This window comes from Ambystoma mexicanum, chromosome 5q (assembly GCF_040938575.1).
Source record: "Ambystoma mexicanum isolate Mex_15411 chromosome 5q, UKY_AmexF1_1, whole genome shotgun sequence".
NCBI lineage: Eukaryota > Metazoa > Chordata > Amphibia > Caudata > Ambystomatidae > Ambystoma > Ambystoma mexicanum.
Window position 1 is genome coordinate 672,400,213 of NC_090933.1, and position 19,686 is coordinate 672,419,898.

The following is a 19,686-nucleotide window of genomic DNA, read 5'->3' on the forward strand; positions in this document are numbered from 1 at the left end:
GGGTGGGCCGCAGGGGCGACCGCCCGGCCGGGGCGCAATGCCATTAGTCTCCCACCACACCAGTTCTGAGGAGTCTTTCAAGGTCTCCCCTGAGCCGCTGGTGTGGTGGTAGAAGGCATGGCAGGCGTCCTACTGAAATTATTGTGGCTCTGCTCTCGGGAGCGCAGGGAATTTAATAATAGGGAGATGATCAGCGCCTATTGAAAGATGTGGTGCCTCCCCCACCCAAGAGTGTAATTTTAAGGGGTGACAGGGGGGTTTCCCCCCCCAACTTTCATGCCACACCATTGTGTCCCCATTCATTTGGCTGGGGCACCTTTTCTTCAGATGTCATGTCCCCCGCCAACATTTTCAGCAAAGTTACTCCACTGCCCCCACCCCTGCATGACCAGGGGCGCACTTGAGGGGAGGGCGCGCCAAATGTTTTGTTTTGCCGTCCAGGGCGCTCCGGCCTCTAAGGATGGCACTGCCTACTGGCATTTCCAATGCTTTTTATTTCTGGGCAAAATAGCACTGATTGGACCCAGTGATTCACTGCCCGCTTCCACAGTTGTGCTGCGCTCCACAGAGCCACTCGTGCACTTGTCAGATGCAACTGCCAAACGCCTCCAGCCAGGGCCCACCCTCTCCAGGGCTCACCCTCTCCTCCGGCCAGGAATGCGGCCCATTCATGCCTGCGGTCTGTCAGCTGTCTGGCCCCGTCTCGTGTCACTTTCATATATGGGCAAGTCAGCATGGCAACCCGTGACGCCCGTGGGGCTAAAAAAAGCCTCGCCCCCGGGCCCCACAGTCCACAGCCTGCACAATGCCCTGGAGCCGCGCGAGCTCAAAGGACACTTGATCGTGCAGGCCCCGGAATTATTTTAAGGAAGCTAACCCGGAAACTGGTCAGCCGCGCGAATTTTCGGAGCCTCCATACCTTGGACACTTCAAGGAGATGAGCACCTCGCTGAGTTACAATTCCCTGAGCAAAGAGCAGCAAACCATGGACAACCTGGAGAAGCAGCTGATCTGCCCCATCTGCCTGGAGATGTTCAGCAAGCCGGTGGTCATCCTGCCCTGCCAGCATAATCTGTGCCGCAAATGTGCCAGCGACATATTTCAGGTAGGCCCGCGTCAGCCCCAGTGGGACCTTTCCTCTTCTGCCTGATTGGTGGTGGCGCCTGCCTGCGTGCTCTTGTGTATGTGGGAAATCACCTACTGGTGGTAAGGTAGCTCAGTCGGTTGAGCGCCTTCTGTGCAGCTGCGATGCGTTTGATCTCACGTTTGAGATCAATACATGACTATGTCCAGAGGGCCATATGTTCATATATAATTGTGGCAGAAGTAACGCGCGATGGATGGAGGCGCAAAATCCATGTCACGTCGGCATTTTGCAGCACGTGCCAAGGGCCTGCCTCAAGGTTACCTGTGCGCATGCTCTCAAGTGCCTTTCGATGAGCTTTACAAAGGGGTGGTCTGTGCGCTCGGAGATCACTGAGTGTGAGATGCTTTCTTCGTGTAAATAAAAGATATTTTAACAAAATAGATAAAAAGGGCGTCGCCCTATAGGAAAAAAAATGGAACGCCATTTTGAGATAGCTCAGTAATGTTGGGAGAGGCGGTGGAGGCTGATGTCCCAGAGCTAGTGCTGGCTGAGCTGGGAGTGGGCACGCGGTGTAAAGCAGCCACTGCTGGCGTGCATTGTCCTTTCCCGTATGGATCCGACTCGAGCGTATGCAACTCGGCGACTGCACGGTCTTTCCAAACGTGCGGAGACACATACGCCCCTACAGATAATTTGGCCCGGATAAGACACGAAAGTGCCTCACAATTATGTATTTATTTATTTACTTGCATTTTTAAAGCGCTCATTACTCGAAACCGTGGCAACACACACCATGGGATGTTATGCATGGGCGACCAGAAAGAGCCAATGACAGAGAAAAGGAACGAGTCTGGAATAACAACCCAGGGTGGATTTGAAACTAAGTACACCGTGCTATGGCATTAAAGGACAGGCTGGCGTCAGGCCCAGAGAGGGGAGGGCAACCCCTTTGCATTACCGAGAGACTCACATATTCGTTCACTAAAAGAAGCTTCACTGTGACCCTTCATCAAAGCAGTTTGGCTTTCTGGATCTGATCCAAACAACTTGTGGTTGCTGCGCAAGTGCAGGAATGCGCCAGTGCAGCAAATTGCGAGCTATTCATGAAGAGTGGGGGAGGGGGTGCAATGTCCGGGGCCAGATTATCAAAGCACTACCCTGGGGCACAGACATGGGACACATGCATGTAGTACCAACCTGGCTTCTGAGATGCTTTGGAATGGAGCAGTTTATCCCAAACCCATATTCTCTCAAAAAAAAAAACACCAGAGAAAACAATGAAACAGCCTTATTTACCGTGTTTGCTGCATAACCTAAACATCCGTCTTTATGTGACACAGCAAACCTAGTGCAAGGAACCGACTGGGTCCACTTTGTACCGGAGCAAAGGTTTTGGTGGCAAAGCCTGCTGGCTCCGTGCCACATTATCTATGGGCTTGCGCAGTGTCTAGCAGCAGGGAAACTGCTACCTGAGCTGGCCCCCGTTGCCTGTGTGCAGTTCTGAACTTCTGAGTAACGAGGGGTCGGTGCCCCCGGACGAGAAGTGCACCCCGTGCACTCAGGCGCGATGGGCCCGATTAACAAAGCGCTTTTAATGAACCAGGCCTTTCATGCTTTAAGGTCCCGATTCATGGACTGCTGAAAAGTGACTTTGCACCGCAGACACACACCCTGATTCATGGAAATGTGCAAAGTCAGCGCATAGTCATGTCTGCAGTACAAAACGACTTTCCCCCGACTTTGCACAGCAAAAATACACTTTGCACAGTCCCATGAATCAGGGTTTGTGTGAGCAGTGCAAAGTCACTTTGAACCGTGCACACATTCCATGAATCGGTAAATGTGTTGACTCGCAATGCATTCCCTTACGCCAGCTCTTAAACGGCCCCGTGCGACGCTCCATGCACACGTCACATGTAACATGAGGGCCGTTCAAGGCTTCATAGTAAGGCTCCTGTCCCCAGTGTGAGTGAGGGGGAGGGGACTCCGAATACTGTGCTGTGTGTGTGTGTGCTGCACTACTGCATCCGTGGGGGCAGGGCTGCACATCGTTTGCACGAGCGCATGGCCAGCAAGAAATGCCCGGGCCATCCTTGTGAATTTGCATTCCCAAGAATCGTGCATTTAGAAAAAAAAATACCTCCCCTGAGTGTTTTGATATACCCCGTTCTTTTTTGTGTTTATGGGTTTTTGCTAATGGGGATTATGGTGGTCTTCCAACCCAGGCCATAGATTAGGTTATCTGACATTTTTTTATGGTTGGATTTATAAGTATACGTTTTGTTATTGATGTATAACTGTGCTTCAGGGGTGCTTTCGAAGAGTTATTAAATATATGTATTTATTATTGTGATGTGTGATTGTGTCAATTGTCTCATGTATAGCGCCTTGAAACTGGTTTCTGGTATTGCCGTGCTTAATGAATGATTTCGCTACTACTTACTACTACTAAGTATAGTACATACATGTATGATGTGGCAACCCATTTGGCCAATAACGGGTCATCGTACACATGAGGGGTGCAAGTGTGCGCAGTTAGGGATCCGTTTAGGGGAGAGAGGGACCAGGTGGGGACCAGTTGAGCGGGGCAGTAGGGAGCAGGATGTAACTGGACAGTGTTTGGTGGGGTTCTATGTTGTTACATCGGCAGTTCATTTTCAGATGAGTTTTTTGCCAATTTCTTTTCTCAAAAAAACTCATCACTTTTTTTTTATATTTGAGAGGTCCCCCCAAGCACCCCCTCTCCTATAATTTACTGCCTATTCCCCAACCCCTACCACTTATATCCCCTTAGCCGCCCTCCTGTATTTTTCCAATTTGTTTTTTAGTTGAAAAATTCTCTGCAAAAAGCTCATTGAAAAATATACTGGCAATGTAACAACATCATACCTTTGGTGCGCTGTTCTTTCGAGAACTGCACCACCGAGCGCTTCCTGAAGTGCAGGAGCGTGTAGGCCTGCCTGATGTAGGTAGGTTTTTCCTTATTCTGGGTCCAATGCGGGCAAAGGCCTGTTTTCTGATTTCCAGACTGGGCTTGCCTTGACATTGCATCATCCTCCTGAGAGCTTGAGGGCTCAGCCCAGAAGGTTGGGGCGCTGGTTGCCCTCGCCTTGTAGATGATTCGGGCTGTATTGATGATCATGCTGGCATGCAGGAGCAGCCAATGCAGTTCCCCGAGGAGTGGGTGATGCGGTGGCATCTGTACGAACGTGGATGGCTTTCCAGCAGCACCACGTTGCATGATGGGATACCAGGGAGGAGGGTTTTGCCACGTCTACATGAAAGAAAGCCAGGGCTTGGGGTGCCGGTTCTGTGTTCCGGGTGGTGGAGGAAGAATTTGATTTTGTGGACGATTGAGAGCTGATACCAGGCCGCCAATCGAGAATCCCAGTGACTTCCCATACAGGGATGCGAAGTAGTGCCTGCTTTGGAACCATAGCTATAGGTAGCAGTTCAGGATTTGCACAAACAGGGCAGCTTTAAGAGAAATAAAGGTGAACACCGTATTTAGTGGGCAATGTGCCCTTCAAAGAATGTTAGCAAGAGGACCAGATGGTGTGTTAAAAAAGGTAGAGACAATTCAAGACCTCATGGGTATTAGTACTACTCGCTGCTTCTCAGGGAACAAAGCCGCAGCCTTTTCCCACCTGGCACATCTTGGAAGCACAGGGCCAGTGTCAAGCCACTACTTCAAGGATTATGGTACTTGTAGTTTTCTAACAGTCACTTGCTATGGTGGGAGAAAGTGAAACATCTAAAATAAAGGAAAGTTTGAATACAATCAACATAATACATTAGCCAGAGAGGGAGCCTTTCATACCACAATAATGTCCCAAAGTAATTCATTTCATGTTCTCATTTCCATTCATGTTTGTCCAGCTATCTCAAGGAACACATGGTTTATATTCTTACATATTCTGATAACATCTCCAGGACTTAGGATAAATCTTAACATGCTTGAAAAATCACTCAGCGTTAAGCAGGTCCTCTTCTGAAACCCTAGAGCATAACAGTGAGGCGTAAAGTTAAAGCGCAAGATTGCTTTTGTGCTCCAAGTGATTTGTATTTTACTCGCAGGCGGAGTGGGAACACAGAACAGGATATGTTACTGCCATGCATTCCCCTTCCACCTTCAAATACCACATTATTTTGCGCAAGCGTGATATTTCCATGCAGGCGTAAAGACAATGGATTCCTGAGGAATCCACCTGTTTCTTCAACTCAAAACAGCAGGGGGATAGCATCGGAATCCATTGTAAATGCTGTCTGCCATGCATACCTGTCAGGCGGCATTTGCATGTCTTGCAACACAGAGCGTACAAATAAGTAGGAAAGGTGATTTTGCCTTGTTGAAGACTTTTTTCATTCCAATTTGGAAATGATCAACATTGCATGGTGGAGACCAAAGAACATTTAATTGCTAATATTGACGGTCACCTGCATACAGTTACCACTTTTTGTAAATGATTTCGCCATTCTCAACCATTGTAATTAAAGTAATCTCTTTACAAGAGAAATGTTAGTGCCAAACTCAATCTATTCCATGCTTACATTAAAAATATTCCATCTGAACGGGAGGCTTCCAGCCCTTTAAGATGAGTAGCAAAGATTTTATTCATACATCAATAATCAAGGCGACACAAATAGTTAGGCAAAGTTCGTCTACTTTAATGTCAAAATATTAAAACAGGGAGTACAACAAACATCAGCAATCGCTCGATACTCTGACTCAAACTACTTCATAAAAAAAACTTGGGCTTTTGTACCCAAAAGTGGTCATCACTGACATGCTGACCTGCGTCATTACCAACGTCATCCTATGTGGCAAAGTACTAAAACCTATTGGGAGGTGGGATTGGTTCTAAGTGAATAACTAAGCATAGGTTCTGCATCTGTATAGAGTAACAGAAAGAGGTAATTGGGTAGTTAAAATCAGGTGGGGCAACTGAGCCCTTCCTTCAAAATAGCCACTATGAACGTCACTAAATGTACGATGTCCCATTGGCTACACACACTATAGGACCCCCAACTACCTGGTCCTCTACAATTGGTTGGCTTCCAAACCCCAAAAGTCCTTTTCCTACCTGCGTTAGCAGCACGCAGACTGAACAACCAGGTGCGGATAAGCTCGTCCTAGCACCAGCTTCCCACCAAATAAAATATCCTCCATCATCACCTCAAAGGTCCAGTGTCAATTAGTACTTTGAAGTTGGCCTTGAGTTTGTACTGTTCTCTGAGAATTTTTAAGGAGTATAGGTACTAGCCGGCTTCCGTGCATAGGTGTGATCATCTCGCTTGGCCAACTTCCGCCTATCACATGACTGTACACCATGAAATTTAGCCTTTTCATGTATTTTATTTGATTTTCAATAGTCCTCTGATGTCTTTTGTTTTTGCTTGACCTCGCTGAACAGGAGCTTCTGTTCTTTCACGTTAATTGTATGCAATGTCAACCAACTCCAGTTTGATAAAACCATGGCTTTCTTGGCTCAGTGAACCTCTTAACTGAACTTTTATTCTATTTAATTCAATTGCTTTTCTCAACTGCGATACTGAATGAGGCCTTCTTGTTTGTTCAGTACTGCTTAATACATAGTGGAAACATTTATTCTTTATTTGTCCATATGTATCTATTGAGATATATATGTATATGTTGGCACTTGGTGCTGTCTAATCTATTTAAAAGCATGTGGCTAGCTTCATGATTGCTTTGCTGTTTGCGTTTCATTGCATCTGTACACGTTTAAACTATCTAAGTATCTTCATCAGATCTGCAAGTCTTGTCATCTTGATTCCAAGATGTCACTTACCATTAATACTTCTTTGTTCTTTATAAATCATCTGCCTCTCTGGTCTGGTTATCTTTTATATGGGTGGCGATTCAACTTTGTATGACGTCACCATTCATCTTTGTCATTTAGTTTCTTGGTTTCTTCAGGAATCTTGTTCAAATGGACATCATATTGTCTTTGATGCAGGTATGGTTTCCTCACTGAGTAATTTACCTCCGATATTCTCTTAGGTATAGGTATTCTTATGGGTCCTGCTCCGAGCCCACACTCTTCTCTTTGCTGGTTTAACTGTTCAGTATACATCACATACTTTTATTCATATGTTTCAGGTAATGTAGGTGGGGCAGTTGGAGTGGGGGGTACGTGGCTCCTCCTCTATACATCAATGTTTTATTGCTATTTAAGTCGTTAAGAGACATAATTTCCAAATACTTTATCCATACACGTCGCCTTCACCATGCAGTTCTTTAAAGTCAGGCTAGAAAAATATGTGTCTCTCCCATAAACACTTTTTCATACCAATTTTAAAATCAGCTCCTCTTATATGAAAGAATTTCTGAGTGGCTCATTGCATGATGGCTTGGAATTTCTTAGGCCTGGACAAATGGATCAGTGGTAACGGATGCATATCTTAGAGAAGATTTGATGCTCAAAAATATCCGACAAACTTGTGGTGGGCTTCCGGATATCACACAATGATTAGATATGATATGATTGGTTATTTACAACGCGCTTAATACCCAGATGTTTCTAAGCGCGGACCCAGGGATCGAACCTGTGTTGCTCCGTATGATCTTGCTTCCAAGGCGAGCATGTTGCCTTTGAGCTATCCTCCCGAGTTGTCTAACCAGGAGCAGAAGATCCTATGATGAATAACAGGTGTATTCATTGAGGTAATGTAGGCAATCAGGGCCCTCTTGGGTTGTTCATCAAGTTTGTAAAGCCAATGAGAGTCCACAGATCTCCTAATGAAAGTTCGGTCCCCAGAAAAAGGACCAGCTTACTTCCTGTTCCTTTGTGGGTTTTGCTAGGCTTTGAGGCAAGGTGTAAAACAGGGCAGGCTGACACTTGGAAGGTGGTTGGTGCTTTTGGAGAGTCATGAGAAGTCTTTTGAGGAGTTTGGAGGAGTGTTATCGGTTTGTTGTTGGTCCTTTGAGTAGTATGTTGCTGTTTAGTGTATTTCTGAAGCCATGTTTTTTGTTCCTGTTTGTCTAAGTGTTTGTTTAGTGTGTGATAGTGTCTTGTGTTGGTTTCCCCCTTTTTGTCCCTCTATAAAAGTTAAAAGGCCAACAAAGTCACACACCTACTTGCTTCCCCAAACACAAAGTGTTTATGAAAATCCTGGAAACTTGGATTCTTCCATTTTCCTGGTACATTTCTTATAATATTCCAATATTTAAAAAGGGGGATCGCTCTTTATCATCTAATTATAGACCTGTAGTCATCTTAGATGCGTCCATTAAGCTTTTTGCCTCTTTGGTATTACAGGATCTCAATTCATGGATAGAGAAATTAAATCTTCACTCCCACTTTTAGGTTGGCTTTCGAAGAGCTCCAGCGACCACTCTAAATGGCACTATTAATGGGCACTTGTTGGCAGAAGTGAAAAAATCCTCAATATGGACCGCTTACATAGCCTCGGCCAATATGACCAATGCATTTGATCGAGTTATACATGAAAAACCCTGGGCTAAACTCTTGGTTAGGGGAATCCATGAGCCTTTGGTTCAAATGTTATCATGTCTACATCACAACAGCTCTATTAGGATTAAGGCTGTGTGCTCGCCCCTTCTTGCTTCAATCTTTATCTGGCTGATATTGATTAACTCTGGGCATTAAATACAACCAATCCAGTCAAATTGTGTGCCACCAGAATAAACTGGCTTGCATTCGCTGAAGAACTCCCACTGGGCATAGACATGTCGCTGTTTCCAGAATATGCCACTAGGAAAAACTTGATGATCAATGGGGCTAAATCAAAATAATTATGAGTGAACAAGCGAAAACCCAAGATAATGAATTGAACGGCTGGCGACTCAAGGTTTGAAAGGGTACCTAGCATGTGCTACTTGGATTTTTGCCTTCCAAACACATTTTCAAAAAATGATTATAAGGTTAAAGTAAGATCAAAAATTCCATCCATGGTGGCAAAAATGAAAAGTGTATTTTCCAGATTGTGCCACTTTTCACTTCTACCACTGCTAGGTTTCTACCTTGTTAAGGTTGAACCCTCCATCTGCTATGGTTGAGACATTTCTGTTTTTGCCATGAGTGACTATCTTAATACCACTCAGAGCATCATATGGAAGCGGCTTTTAAATCTGTCCCTCTCTATTCCCAAATCCTATTATCAGACACACATTTGGCCTTATCTCTTTGAGAACCAAGATCATTTGGAAGAAACTTTGTATTTACTTGAAAATGTTGTTTCCCCCACCAAATTAACTTTATCTCGGTCTAGGTGAAATCGTTAACGTATGATCTATTTCTTCTATAAAGAAATTCGGCGATTCCATCTCTGTTATCTTGCAAAAGATTGACTCGGAACCTGCTGAATTGATTAATAATACCATGAAAACGAAGAAAAACTGGATGCAGATGATTGGAGGAGGACTATTGAACTTCTGATCACCTATAAATTGTATAACAAGTGCGCATTGGTGATTAGAAGAAGAGATCAGCTTTCGAGATATATCCACCTATTCACATGTAACCGGGCAAGATCTGTATACATGTAATCAATTGCCGACCCTTGACTGCAAAGGCACAAGGTTGGCACTCTCTCCCCTAGAACCTACATGTAGGGTGTGGTCTAATGAGGAGGGACTGGAAACATTGAAACACCTTCATTTGCTTTGCCAGTGACTCACCTTTTATCCATCAGCACTTTGATGCTTGTATTTATAATGAGTATGTGTATGCTGAGTTGTCACTGTGGTCCCGGTTACTGGCGAGCCACAGTGTTCAGTTACTTTTAGCATTGTATAGATTCTTGGTAGCACTTTTTGATTCACTTCTTGAACAACTTTGATTGCACATAAGTCCTAGATATTTTTATATGTTTTTGTTTTTAACAAGGTCTGTGTTCGAGTTTACTAGAAATCGTAAATGTATCTGATGTTTGACTTTTATCACTGTCTTTGTTTTATAAACGTCTCTGTTTTACAAATGTGAAATGTTTATTTTCAAACTAAAGCACATAATTACATGTTGGCCTCATTACGACCCAGGCGGAAGTTACCGCCTGGGTCGTACCCTTACCACCATGGTGTAAACTATGTTTACACCATGGTGGATGGCAGATTTACCGCCCCATTCCAAGGTGAGTGGGGCGGTAAATCCCCATTTCCCATTTACCCTTCCCCATTCCCATTTTTGCCCCATAGGGTATAATGGGAGTGGGGAAGGCGCTAATTACGCCACCGTAAATTACGGTGGCGTAATTAGCCCCAGGGTCCCTTAGCGCCATGGATTTTAACGCCTGCAAAAAGCAGGCGTTAAACTCACCATGGCGCAAAGGGACCTCGGAATCAGGCGTTAAGGGTCGGCGCCACCCCTTAACGCCTGACTCGTAATGTGTCTGCCATGTAAAGTTTTATTGTAATGTAGTAGTTGTAGATGATGTTTTAGGAGTAGAATCATTCTGCTTGTTCCATTTATTGCCTTGTTTGTCCACTTGTTTGTCCGCTTAGGGTTGTGCTACTTCTCTCTGGTTCTCAGGGTACAAACTTTTGTTTTCACGGGTTTAACACACACATAAATGGTTCTCAGCATTTGTGGCAGTTGAAATGGTGGACCTGCTGAGGTGCTTAGGGTTGAGGGGAAAAAAGGCTTGCGGAGAGGGAGGGGTAGCTGCATTTGTCCTCAAAGTGGAGGAGGCTTCCCCCATGATTGATGAGGCAGGTAGAACCTTATGCTCAGTGGGCACCGGTTTGTGGGCCTGGGTAATGCATCACCACTGATGAGTCAGTTGAAGATGCAGAGGCTTTGGGGAGGCTCTGGTGTGGAAGAGGAGGTGGGGTGATCAGATGAAGCCCCAGTGGAGACAAGCACAGAGGCAGGGGAGGGAGGGATTCTGGTGGATGCCCCCACAGAGGTATTGGAGAAGCAGGCAGGCATGTGAGAGGATGGAATGTCCACAGCAAGCACACTGGATTAGGTTTCTGTTTAGGGTCCTTACTGGATGGGGGCATAGATGAGGAAGTTGTCTTCAGCCATCATGAGATGGGTGTTGCTGCGAATAAGGGGGTATTTGTCAGTAGGATGCTCAGGGGTAGGATCTGAATGTGGAGATGTCCCAGCAGGATGTAGTCCTACCTGGGCCTATGGAAGAGAAAGGCTCACCTGATTTTTCTGCAATTGCGTAGGACAGATTTTGGGAGGAAGGAAACACATTCGTCAGTGTCCGTCTTTTGAAGGGATTGGATGGGACATGTGCCATCGGGTGACACCTTGGAATAGGAGCAGGAGGAGCCAGGAATCCCTGACGGCAGCTTGTCTAAGAATCACTCTTGCCTGATTTTTCTGGGAAGGAGCAGCAGAGATTCAGGGATGTAGTGGGTGATGCACAGTTTGACCCTGTGTAAGGTATTCAGCCAGCAGAGGGGCTATTGAGTTTTAGCTTCTCTTTTTCTGAAGTCGCTGCAGCCATTAGATGGGTGGGAAAGCCCCGGGTCCAGAAAAGATACCGGATGACTTATTCAAGCATGACTTAGTGATCTGGGCCCCAGTGCTTTGCCTTCCCTTTCATGCTTTCATCAGATGCAATACAATCCCTGCATCCTGGAGCAGGGCTGAAATGATCCCAGTGTATACAAAATGGGGGCAAGACAACCCTGGAAATTATAGTCCCATATCTCTTTTGGATGCTATGGGTAATAGTTTTGCTAAAGGTCTAGTTAAGCATCTAACAGAATGGGTTAGCCCCACAGGATCCCTTAGCCAACTCCAGGCGGGCTTCCAGGCTGGGATGTGTACTCTAGATCAAGCCTTTAGACTATACATGATTGCCCAGAATTACCTAGTCTTGAATAGGGTGAAACTATATGTAGTATTCGTGGACCTTAAAACGGGTTTGATTGAGTTCCACAAGCACTATTTTGGCAGGTACTGAGGGATGGGCAGGTTCCGGATCATTTCTTCCCGCTGACACACTTTTGTGCACTGACAATCAGGCAACTGTGTGGTGGGGTTTGGCAGGGGAACTGACAGCGACGTTTAGCATGGAAAAGGGGGTAAAACAGGGCTATGTCCAGCTCAGTTGTTATTTTGTTTTTTTATAAAAATGACCTTATCAATGATATAATGGAAAATAGCCAGGACACCCCTACACTCGACCATGCTAAAATCCCAGCTTTATTCTTCCCAGATGATGCAGTCTTCATGGCAACTACCACAGCTAGGGTAAGAAAAACAGCAGAGATCTTTTGCAGTAAATGGAAAGATTTGGGGCTAGAAATTAACATCAGTAAAACTAAAGTTTTGTTGTTCTGTCCTAAATTGTCAAAGAGGTGTAAAGTCAGCATGCAGGTGGAAGTGGCCCAATATGATTATTTGGGGGTGCAATTTCATGAATTTTGGTAATGGACCACTCACTTTAGGAAGCCCTTCATTACTCTAGAAAGAAATTGTGGTGCTTTGAGGAGGTTTGCCCTAAAACATGGCAGAGGAGCCCTGATCCCGACACTGGATAAAATTCAGACAAAAGCCGTTGGGCCTCATTACGAGCATGGCGGTAGCCATGCCTGTATGGCAGGCACGGCTACCGCCATTCGCTACCGGCCCTGCGACCTGCGATTGGGCAATAACCGGCCCATTACGAATTGAATGAAATGAAAATGAAATGATATTTTATCTATATCGCGCTCGTACACAAGTGTTTCAGAGCGCTGCCACGCAAAAAGGGAGGGGAACAAGGGAGAGAAAAAAACAGAAAAAACAGCGATCTTACTAGGCCCAGTGACATTTAAGAAAGCGCAAGTGCATGGGAAAGGAAAATGGGGGAAAAGTGCGAAGCAGAGAGAAAAACAAATAAATATTAAATAGAATAAATAATAAATAAGGGCTTTAAACCATTGTAGTGCAGCCAGCAAGTGGCAGGTGAAAGTTAGTCAGAAAGGTATATCTGATAAGTGCAGATGAAACGTGGGAAGGGGACTGTATGGGTAGAGATACAGAACCCTAGTGCAGATGGTGGCCTGGAGGCAGTGCAGGAGGGTGGCATGGTGAGCAGATACCTGGGCCCGAAAGAACAGAGGGTGGCCAGGTTCACAATGCCATGAGAAGAAACAGATCAACAGGGAGAAGGGGGGAAAAGGCAGAGGCAAAGCGGAAGGTCTTGAGAAGTTTCCGGAACCGAAGATGTTTTTTCTCAAGTTTCAAGGTGGCCGGGAGGCTGTTCCAAAGGGAGGCACTAGCCGAAGACAGGGATCTACCCCAGCTCGTATTTTTGCAAAACGACTAACCCTGAGGGAGTTAGAAGTAGTGGAGCGAAGGGCTCGAGAGGGGAGGTATTTACCAAGGGATAGTTGAAGGTATATTGGGCCGGTAATTGCCCATTCGCGGGTGGCGGTAATGCCGGGCTCCCGATCCCCATTCTGCCCAATAGGGCAGGATGGGTGTGGGGAGCATGGTTGCAACGGCACCATTGATAACAGTGCTGGTGCAATCACGAGTTCGGCGCGTGTGTGCCGCACAGCCACCTGGCGGCTGTCAGTAAACCCGCGAGCAGAACTCATAATGCGGCGTGAGGGTATGAACGGTGCTGGTGCCTTATCAGCACCGTTCATACCATCACCGCCAGGGTCCTAATGACGCCCAATGTAGTATATGGGGTAGAATTATGGGGATTTTGCAAGACTCAGGACCTTGTTCTGAGTGAAAATGTGTTTTTAAAAAGTTGTTATGTCTTCCCACTAGTTCTCCAAATACTCTGCTTCCGGTGGAGATAGACCTCAGACCGATGCTAGATGAGATTGGATTGTGTCCCTCAATGCTTTGGCTTAGGATTTTAGTTACTCCTGGGTTAATAAAATATAGGGAAGCATTAATTCATGTAATGTCCCTACCAAGGGGTCGTTCTCTCCCACAGGTTCTCCATGTAAAGAGATTGTTGATTGCCCTAGTAGGATTAGAGTCTCTGTGGGAGAACCCATATACCATTGATAGTAGGGCTAAAAATATGGGTAAATCAGCAGCCGAGAATCTTTGTCACTCCTGGACGGAGTGTGCTTGCCGACAATTAGCTACAGGGCTTCAATATTTGGAATATAACGTAGGAATTTTGTTTGGGATACCGTAACTATATCCATTGCATGTGCACTTTTCATTAAGCTCAGAATATCAGTATTAAATGTAACAACATTCACAAGCTCCTGGAAGAATCGAGGCAGCAGTGTTTGACCCGCATGTTGCCAAGTTGATGAAACAATCAGTCATTTTATGTGTATCAGATAATATTATCCCCACCAATATTATCGCCATATATATGGTCATGGGGTAAGGCCATAGGCGATATTATTAGTGGGGATAATTTATGGGGTTAATGGGACCAGGGGTTGCGGGGGTGTCCCCCGCTCCATCAAAATAATTATGGGGGTTGCGGGGGTATCCCCCACACGTTCCATGGCTTAATATTGCCACAAAAATATGGCGATATTCTTGTATGGCGATATGTTTGCGGGGATATTAACACATGGAACCATTTTATGTTTATTTGGATGGCTACAAGATAATAAGAGCCAGGCACTTGAAACCTCTTCTTAATGCAATGCATATACGTAGAATAGATGAGGCATGACAGATGTGCAGACAATCAGAAGATCTCGATATTGTATATTTTGCTGTCAAATCTTTATATCCTGAATTGCTGAGAAGGACCTACGTGTTGAAACAGGCAGACCCCTAGTAGATCCTTCTTTATAATTATAGGTATCATGCTTCATTATTTTTAGTCTTCCGGTCTTGAGTATTATCTGTATTATACGTTTTATAGTTATAATCGGCGAATAGGCCGTTATAGCATCCCTTACGTTGTAGCAGAAAACATATACCCCCGGCCATTATCTGTTATTTACTATTTTTTTTTATTAATGTATTTATTGTGATTAAATGAAGGTATGTATTTGAGATTCGGACTATCGGTTTTATGTGACCTACGGTGTTCTCTCATAGGGTGCCTTACTCTGTTTTTTATCGTTTTCCCTGTATCGAATTTGAAATTGAGATGATTTTGATTTTAATTCGTACTTTATTGTTACTGTCAAATTTTTGCTTGTTGCAACATTTATGGCAGCATGCCAAATTAAAGTACTTGACTGACATATTTTGAACAACATTTCAGCTCCCAAACATGCAAGAGACAGGTAGCGAAATGCTACTGTGGTCTTTTCACTCCTGCAGCAGCACTTGCTTTGTGCGTTGTGGAGGATAGAACTCCAAACTGTCAATGGAAGGTACCATCCAACTCACTTTCAGCACCCCTATCATAAGTCACTCAGGATAGCATGCAGCAGTGAAAGAAAATGCAGAGGTATTGAACCACAACAATGAATATCCAGCAAGCCTGACAGAGGTTGCATTTTCAGTCCTTCCCAGGATCCCAGGAGCAGAAAGGGAAGTTGTGCTGATCTTATCTAATGAAGAATGACAGCTGGTGTCCTTGACTGGTGTGAGGAGACTGAAAATGCCAGGGCTCTATCTCCACCTCCCCCATCATTTGGGTCCGACAGAGTTAACGATCAGACGGATGATGATCTAGTCTAGGTCATGGTCTACCAGAGTCCAGACACGAGCGTGCATTGCCCTTGTAAAGCACAGATACTGAGGTGGAAGAGAAGAAGGACACCACCAGAGATGCAGAAGCTGTAGCATTAATAGAAGCTGCTTCCCCCCACCTGTACACCAACTCATTGGGAAACAGACCTCCTGTCACAGGTCAGAAAGCACATCCTCTCATGACATGGCATCCTTAACTCCACCAACACCACTAGCGCCAACACTATAATGCCCAAATGAACTCAGTTTATGCGCTGCTGCCCTCTATGGAAAATGAAATGTGTTGCAGCACTTCACAGGGAATAAACAGCAACCAAATCTGGCCACTTGCCCACTCTGCTGGAACATGATGTACTGCCAGAAGGCATGGACAAACCCGGGTACCATATCTATGCTGTCCCATATGGAGCAGCACGATGCACAGACATGGGAAGAAGACAACACATCTGCGGTTCAACCCTCCCCATGCCACCAGACAAGCAGCATGCCTCCACTAGTCTGCACAAGTACCCCATAGAAATACTTACTCTGCATCAGTGGTTGGCACTGGGAGTAGGGCAGCAATCTCTCCCTCCCACCCCCTGTACCATAGCAGCGATCCCCCCATTGCATCTGGGCACTGATAAGGAAGAGTTTGAGCATGGCCAGAAATATGATCTGACATGACATGCAGCGTCTGCTCAATGCTAATCGGTCTATAATGTTGACAATAGATCTCTTTCCTACTTATTCGTGGAAAACGCTGGATTCCAGTGCCTTATGGGAAAGGTCAACCACTGCTGGCAAGCTCGAGGCTGGCATTTATTTCTCACAAAGTGGTACCGGAATTGTACCACAAGGTTATTGCAACAGCGAAGCAGGGACCTCAGCAGTCCGTGGGCCAACAGCTTTACTTCACCAGAACATGTGGCTCTCTGGTCAGCGCTTTGACTAAAGGGCATCACAGCACACTGGATGGTCTTTCCTTATCCAACAGGCAGTAGGGTTCCCAGAGTAATTCAAGGGGGCAGATGGCATATGGGTTTCAGCACCAGGCAATGTGTAGATGATTTATGGGAGAAGGTTGTGGAGGTGGAAGCACAGTGGGTAAGGCTTCATAGTTTGCATTTGTTTTTTTATTTATGCATTTAGTTTATTTACAAAATCTTTAAGCACATTTATGCTGAACAACATTTACAAACAATAAAATAAATTTAAATTTCACAATGCTTGCTCTTTATAATAGAATAAAAATGCATGACAACTTATAAAAGTTGATAACTGCAATTAAAAATCAATCTGCAAGTTCTGTACATTTGACACGTTTGTTGGTTTAAGCAGACAACGGATCACATGTCCTTGCTGCCTTATGAATTGTCAATACAATGCACATCTCCGGCTTTGTGCTCCACCTTCTCCTCGTGTTCACTCACTTTATCAGCAATTGTGGGCCTGTCAAATAAATGGCTGCTGTGGCTCAGAGGATCCACTCCCATTTTAGCTAGGCTTGCTATGCCAAAAATGTACTGTGCCAATTTGAAGTGCACCATAGGTTGGCACTGAACAACCTGAAGACCTCAGTGACCATCCGGTAGAAGTCTACTTTGCACATGCTGGACAGTCTATGTGAACTGGGTAATGCCAACATAGATACTACAACATTTAAAGCTGAGCTCTAGATGCAGCATTTTTAGCATTGTACCAGTGGCAGCGACGGCCCATTGCCCGGTCTATGCTGCGCCCTTTTGAGGGTGACACCTATGAGGGTCAGTCATCACAACACATCGCTGAGTGAGGTTCTTCTCCTGGTGTATCTGTTTGAGCTAAACCTGAACAACATGGCAAGGGCTCGTGACATGGCCAGTAGATCCAATCAGGGGTGGCTGGTGCAGGACCTGCTTTTAACCTTGTGTGGTGATCCAGAGGTAGCTTGAATTCAAAGGTACATTGGGTAACTGATTGGTTCCTTTGTGGACCTATGTTTCAAAGTTAAAGTTGCTGCTGTTCATCTGTATTTCTCAGGGGAAGTAATCTTGCAGCAAGCACCAACAGAAGGAGAGACTGTGAAAATATGCAAAGATACTTTGATGCAACTGTTGGAAGCTTTATTACCAGTCCAGATACCACCTACGAAGATGAGAATCTTTGGGACATTGCATCGTGTAGTAGAGGGGTGCACGGGGAATTCAATATCTTTTTATAATTTAAATGGTTTGAAATAGTAATGGTGCTACAATCAGGTAAAATTACTGTTCATGCACTTAAATGAATTTTGCCAATCAATTCTAGCACATGTATTGATATATTAATTAAATACATCAAAATGATAAAAGTAGTCCTTTAACATGGCATTCAAAACTAACCTCACAAATACATTTTACAACATAAGCTCAGGATGTTTTCACATTTTTCAGCATTACATACAACGTTTTGTCTACCAACAGTTCTCTGTTTGAATAGGAAAAAGGTCAACTTTAAGAACATTGTAATTTCTCCTGTCTCCTTCTAATACTGATACACATGTTTCCAGAGACGTTGCTGGGGGGGGCTAAGGGGGCTATAGCCCTGGTCTTTTGGTTGTAGCCCCGGATAGAATCTCAGGAGCTACAGCCAAAATGCTAGCTAGCCCCCAGTCCCAATAGTTCCGACATTAGCGTAGCCCCGGGTCTTATCCAGACCTAGCAACACCCCTGCATGTTTCAGATGTCCTAGCCTTCTTCGGGTGTATAAGAACTGCTTTCCTATGAATAATAAATACATGATATATTAGCTAGTTCATCCTCAAACTCTTAGCCAACTCACTAATTCGAAAGAAATATATATAGAAACCCATCTTTTGGCCTTTTTTGGGACATTCTCATAAATGACTCAAGCATCTTGAATAAAGACGGGGAACGAACAGGAAGAGACAACAGGCCACCAGCTGAAATGATGCTTGATGCCTATCTACTGGACACTTCACCCATCAGAAGGGATGATGACACGTTACAGCATCGGTATAGCAAGTGATCCGTCTGGCCAGTAGCACTCGAACAAGTTGCTGTAGAATCGCTAAATTGCCCCCATAGGCAAAGGTGCAGTCTGAGAGAATTGTTTGTGCTACGGCTCTATTGTCTTTAACCGTAGGAAAAGTCTTTCAGTGCAGCATGTTGAAAAATGTATATTTATAGAATTATAAGAGCACCTCATTATGGAAGACAATGGAACGAAATACACAAATAGCCAGCGCACCAGCTTGGATGATGATGGCAATGGTTTGATACCCAGCACATGTCAGACACTAAAATATGGAGCAAGGTTGTTTTATGGAGTGTGTGTTTGGGAAGCAAATAACTTTAGTATTGACTGTTACTGAGAGGCCCTAGCACATTTCATCGCATTGACTACACTGCCGGTAGTGTTTTCAAATTCTAATCACACAAAGGTTTTCATGCTCTCAGGGGCACAACCATTCACTTAAGTTCTCATGCTTTCCCAGTTTGCAGCCACCCTTTAACCTTCTTAGATTTTTTCACAGGTCATACCTGCCCACTGAGGTGCTCAGGATTTCTTACAGGACGCAGCCACCCCTTGAGGTTCTTGTGATTTTACATAGTGTGCAGGTCTCACTACAGTTCTCTATCTCTCCCACAAGCATTTACAAACGTTTTCCAGCTCTTCCACAAGTTGCAGCCTCTCTCACAAGGTCAATCCTTCCCCCATGAATGCCTCACGTTTGCCACCACATGATGTAGTCCAGGGGACTCTGACCAAAGATGCATGCTGTTGGTGGTGACACACTACCCCCAACCGCTTGTAGGGATGTCACTGGCAAAAGTTCTGGCCACAGTTGCCGGTGCCACTGATGCTGATTGAACAGACTGGACGGGTGCAGGGTTTAGGCCATAGTGTTTTCAATATCACTGCCATGCCACACCCCAGCTCTGGGAGCTGCCTCCTCCCCAACGCTGGAAGAGGTGGTGGTGGCTGCATATTTGCTAGCCTCTGAGGACATGTACACCTGGTATACCCTTACATGCCAACAGAGTTGTGGTTCCTCATCCCCATATTCCC

General features: G+C 45.1%; 1 protein-coding gene across 2 annotated transcripts in view; it reads left to right on the top strand.

Moving 5' to 3' along the window:
* Positions 1-766: 766 nt before the first annotated feature.
* The window catches only part of TRIM55 (tripartite motif containing 55), a 508,360-nt gene continuing 489,440 nt past the window's right edge, over positions 767-19,686 (top strand). The window contains exon 1 of one of the 2 annotated variants that reach the window (XM_069621126.1): positions 767-1,105. In XM_069621126.1, coding sequence (XP_069477227.1) covers positions 938-1,105 — 168 coding nt within the window. In that variant the 5' untranslated portion in view covers positions 767-937. The remainder of the gene's footprint in view (positions 1,106-19,686) is intronic. The other variant, XM_069621125.1, reaches the window with a different exon arrangement.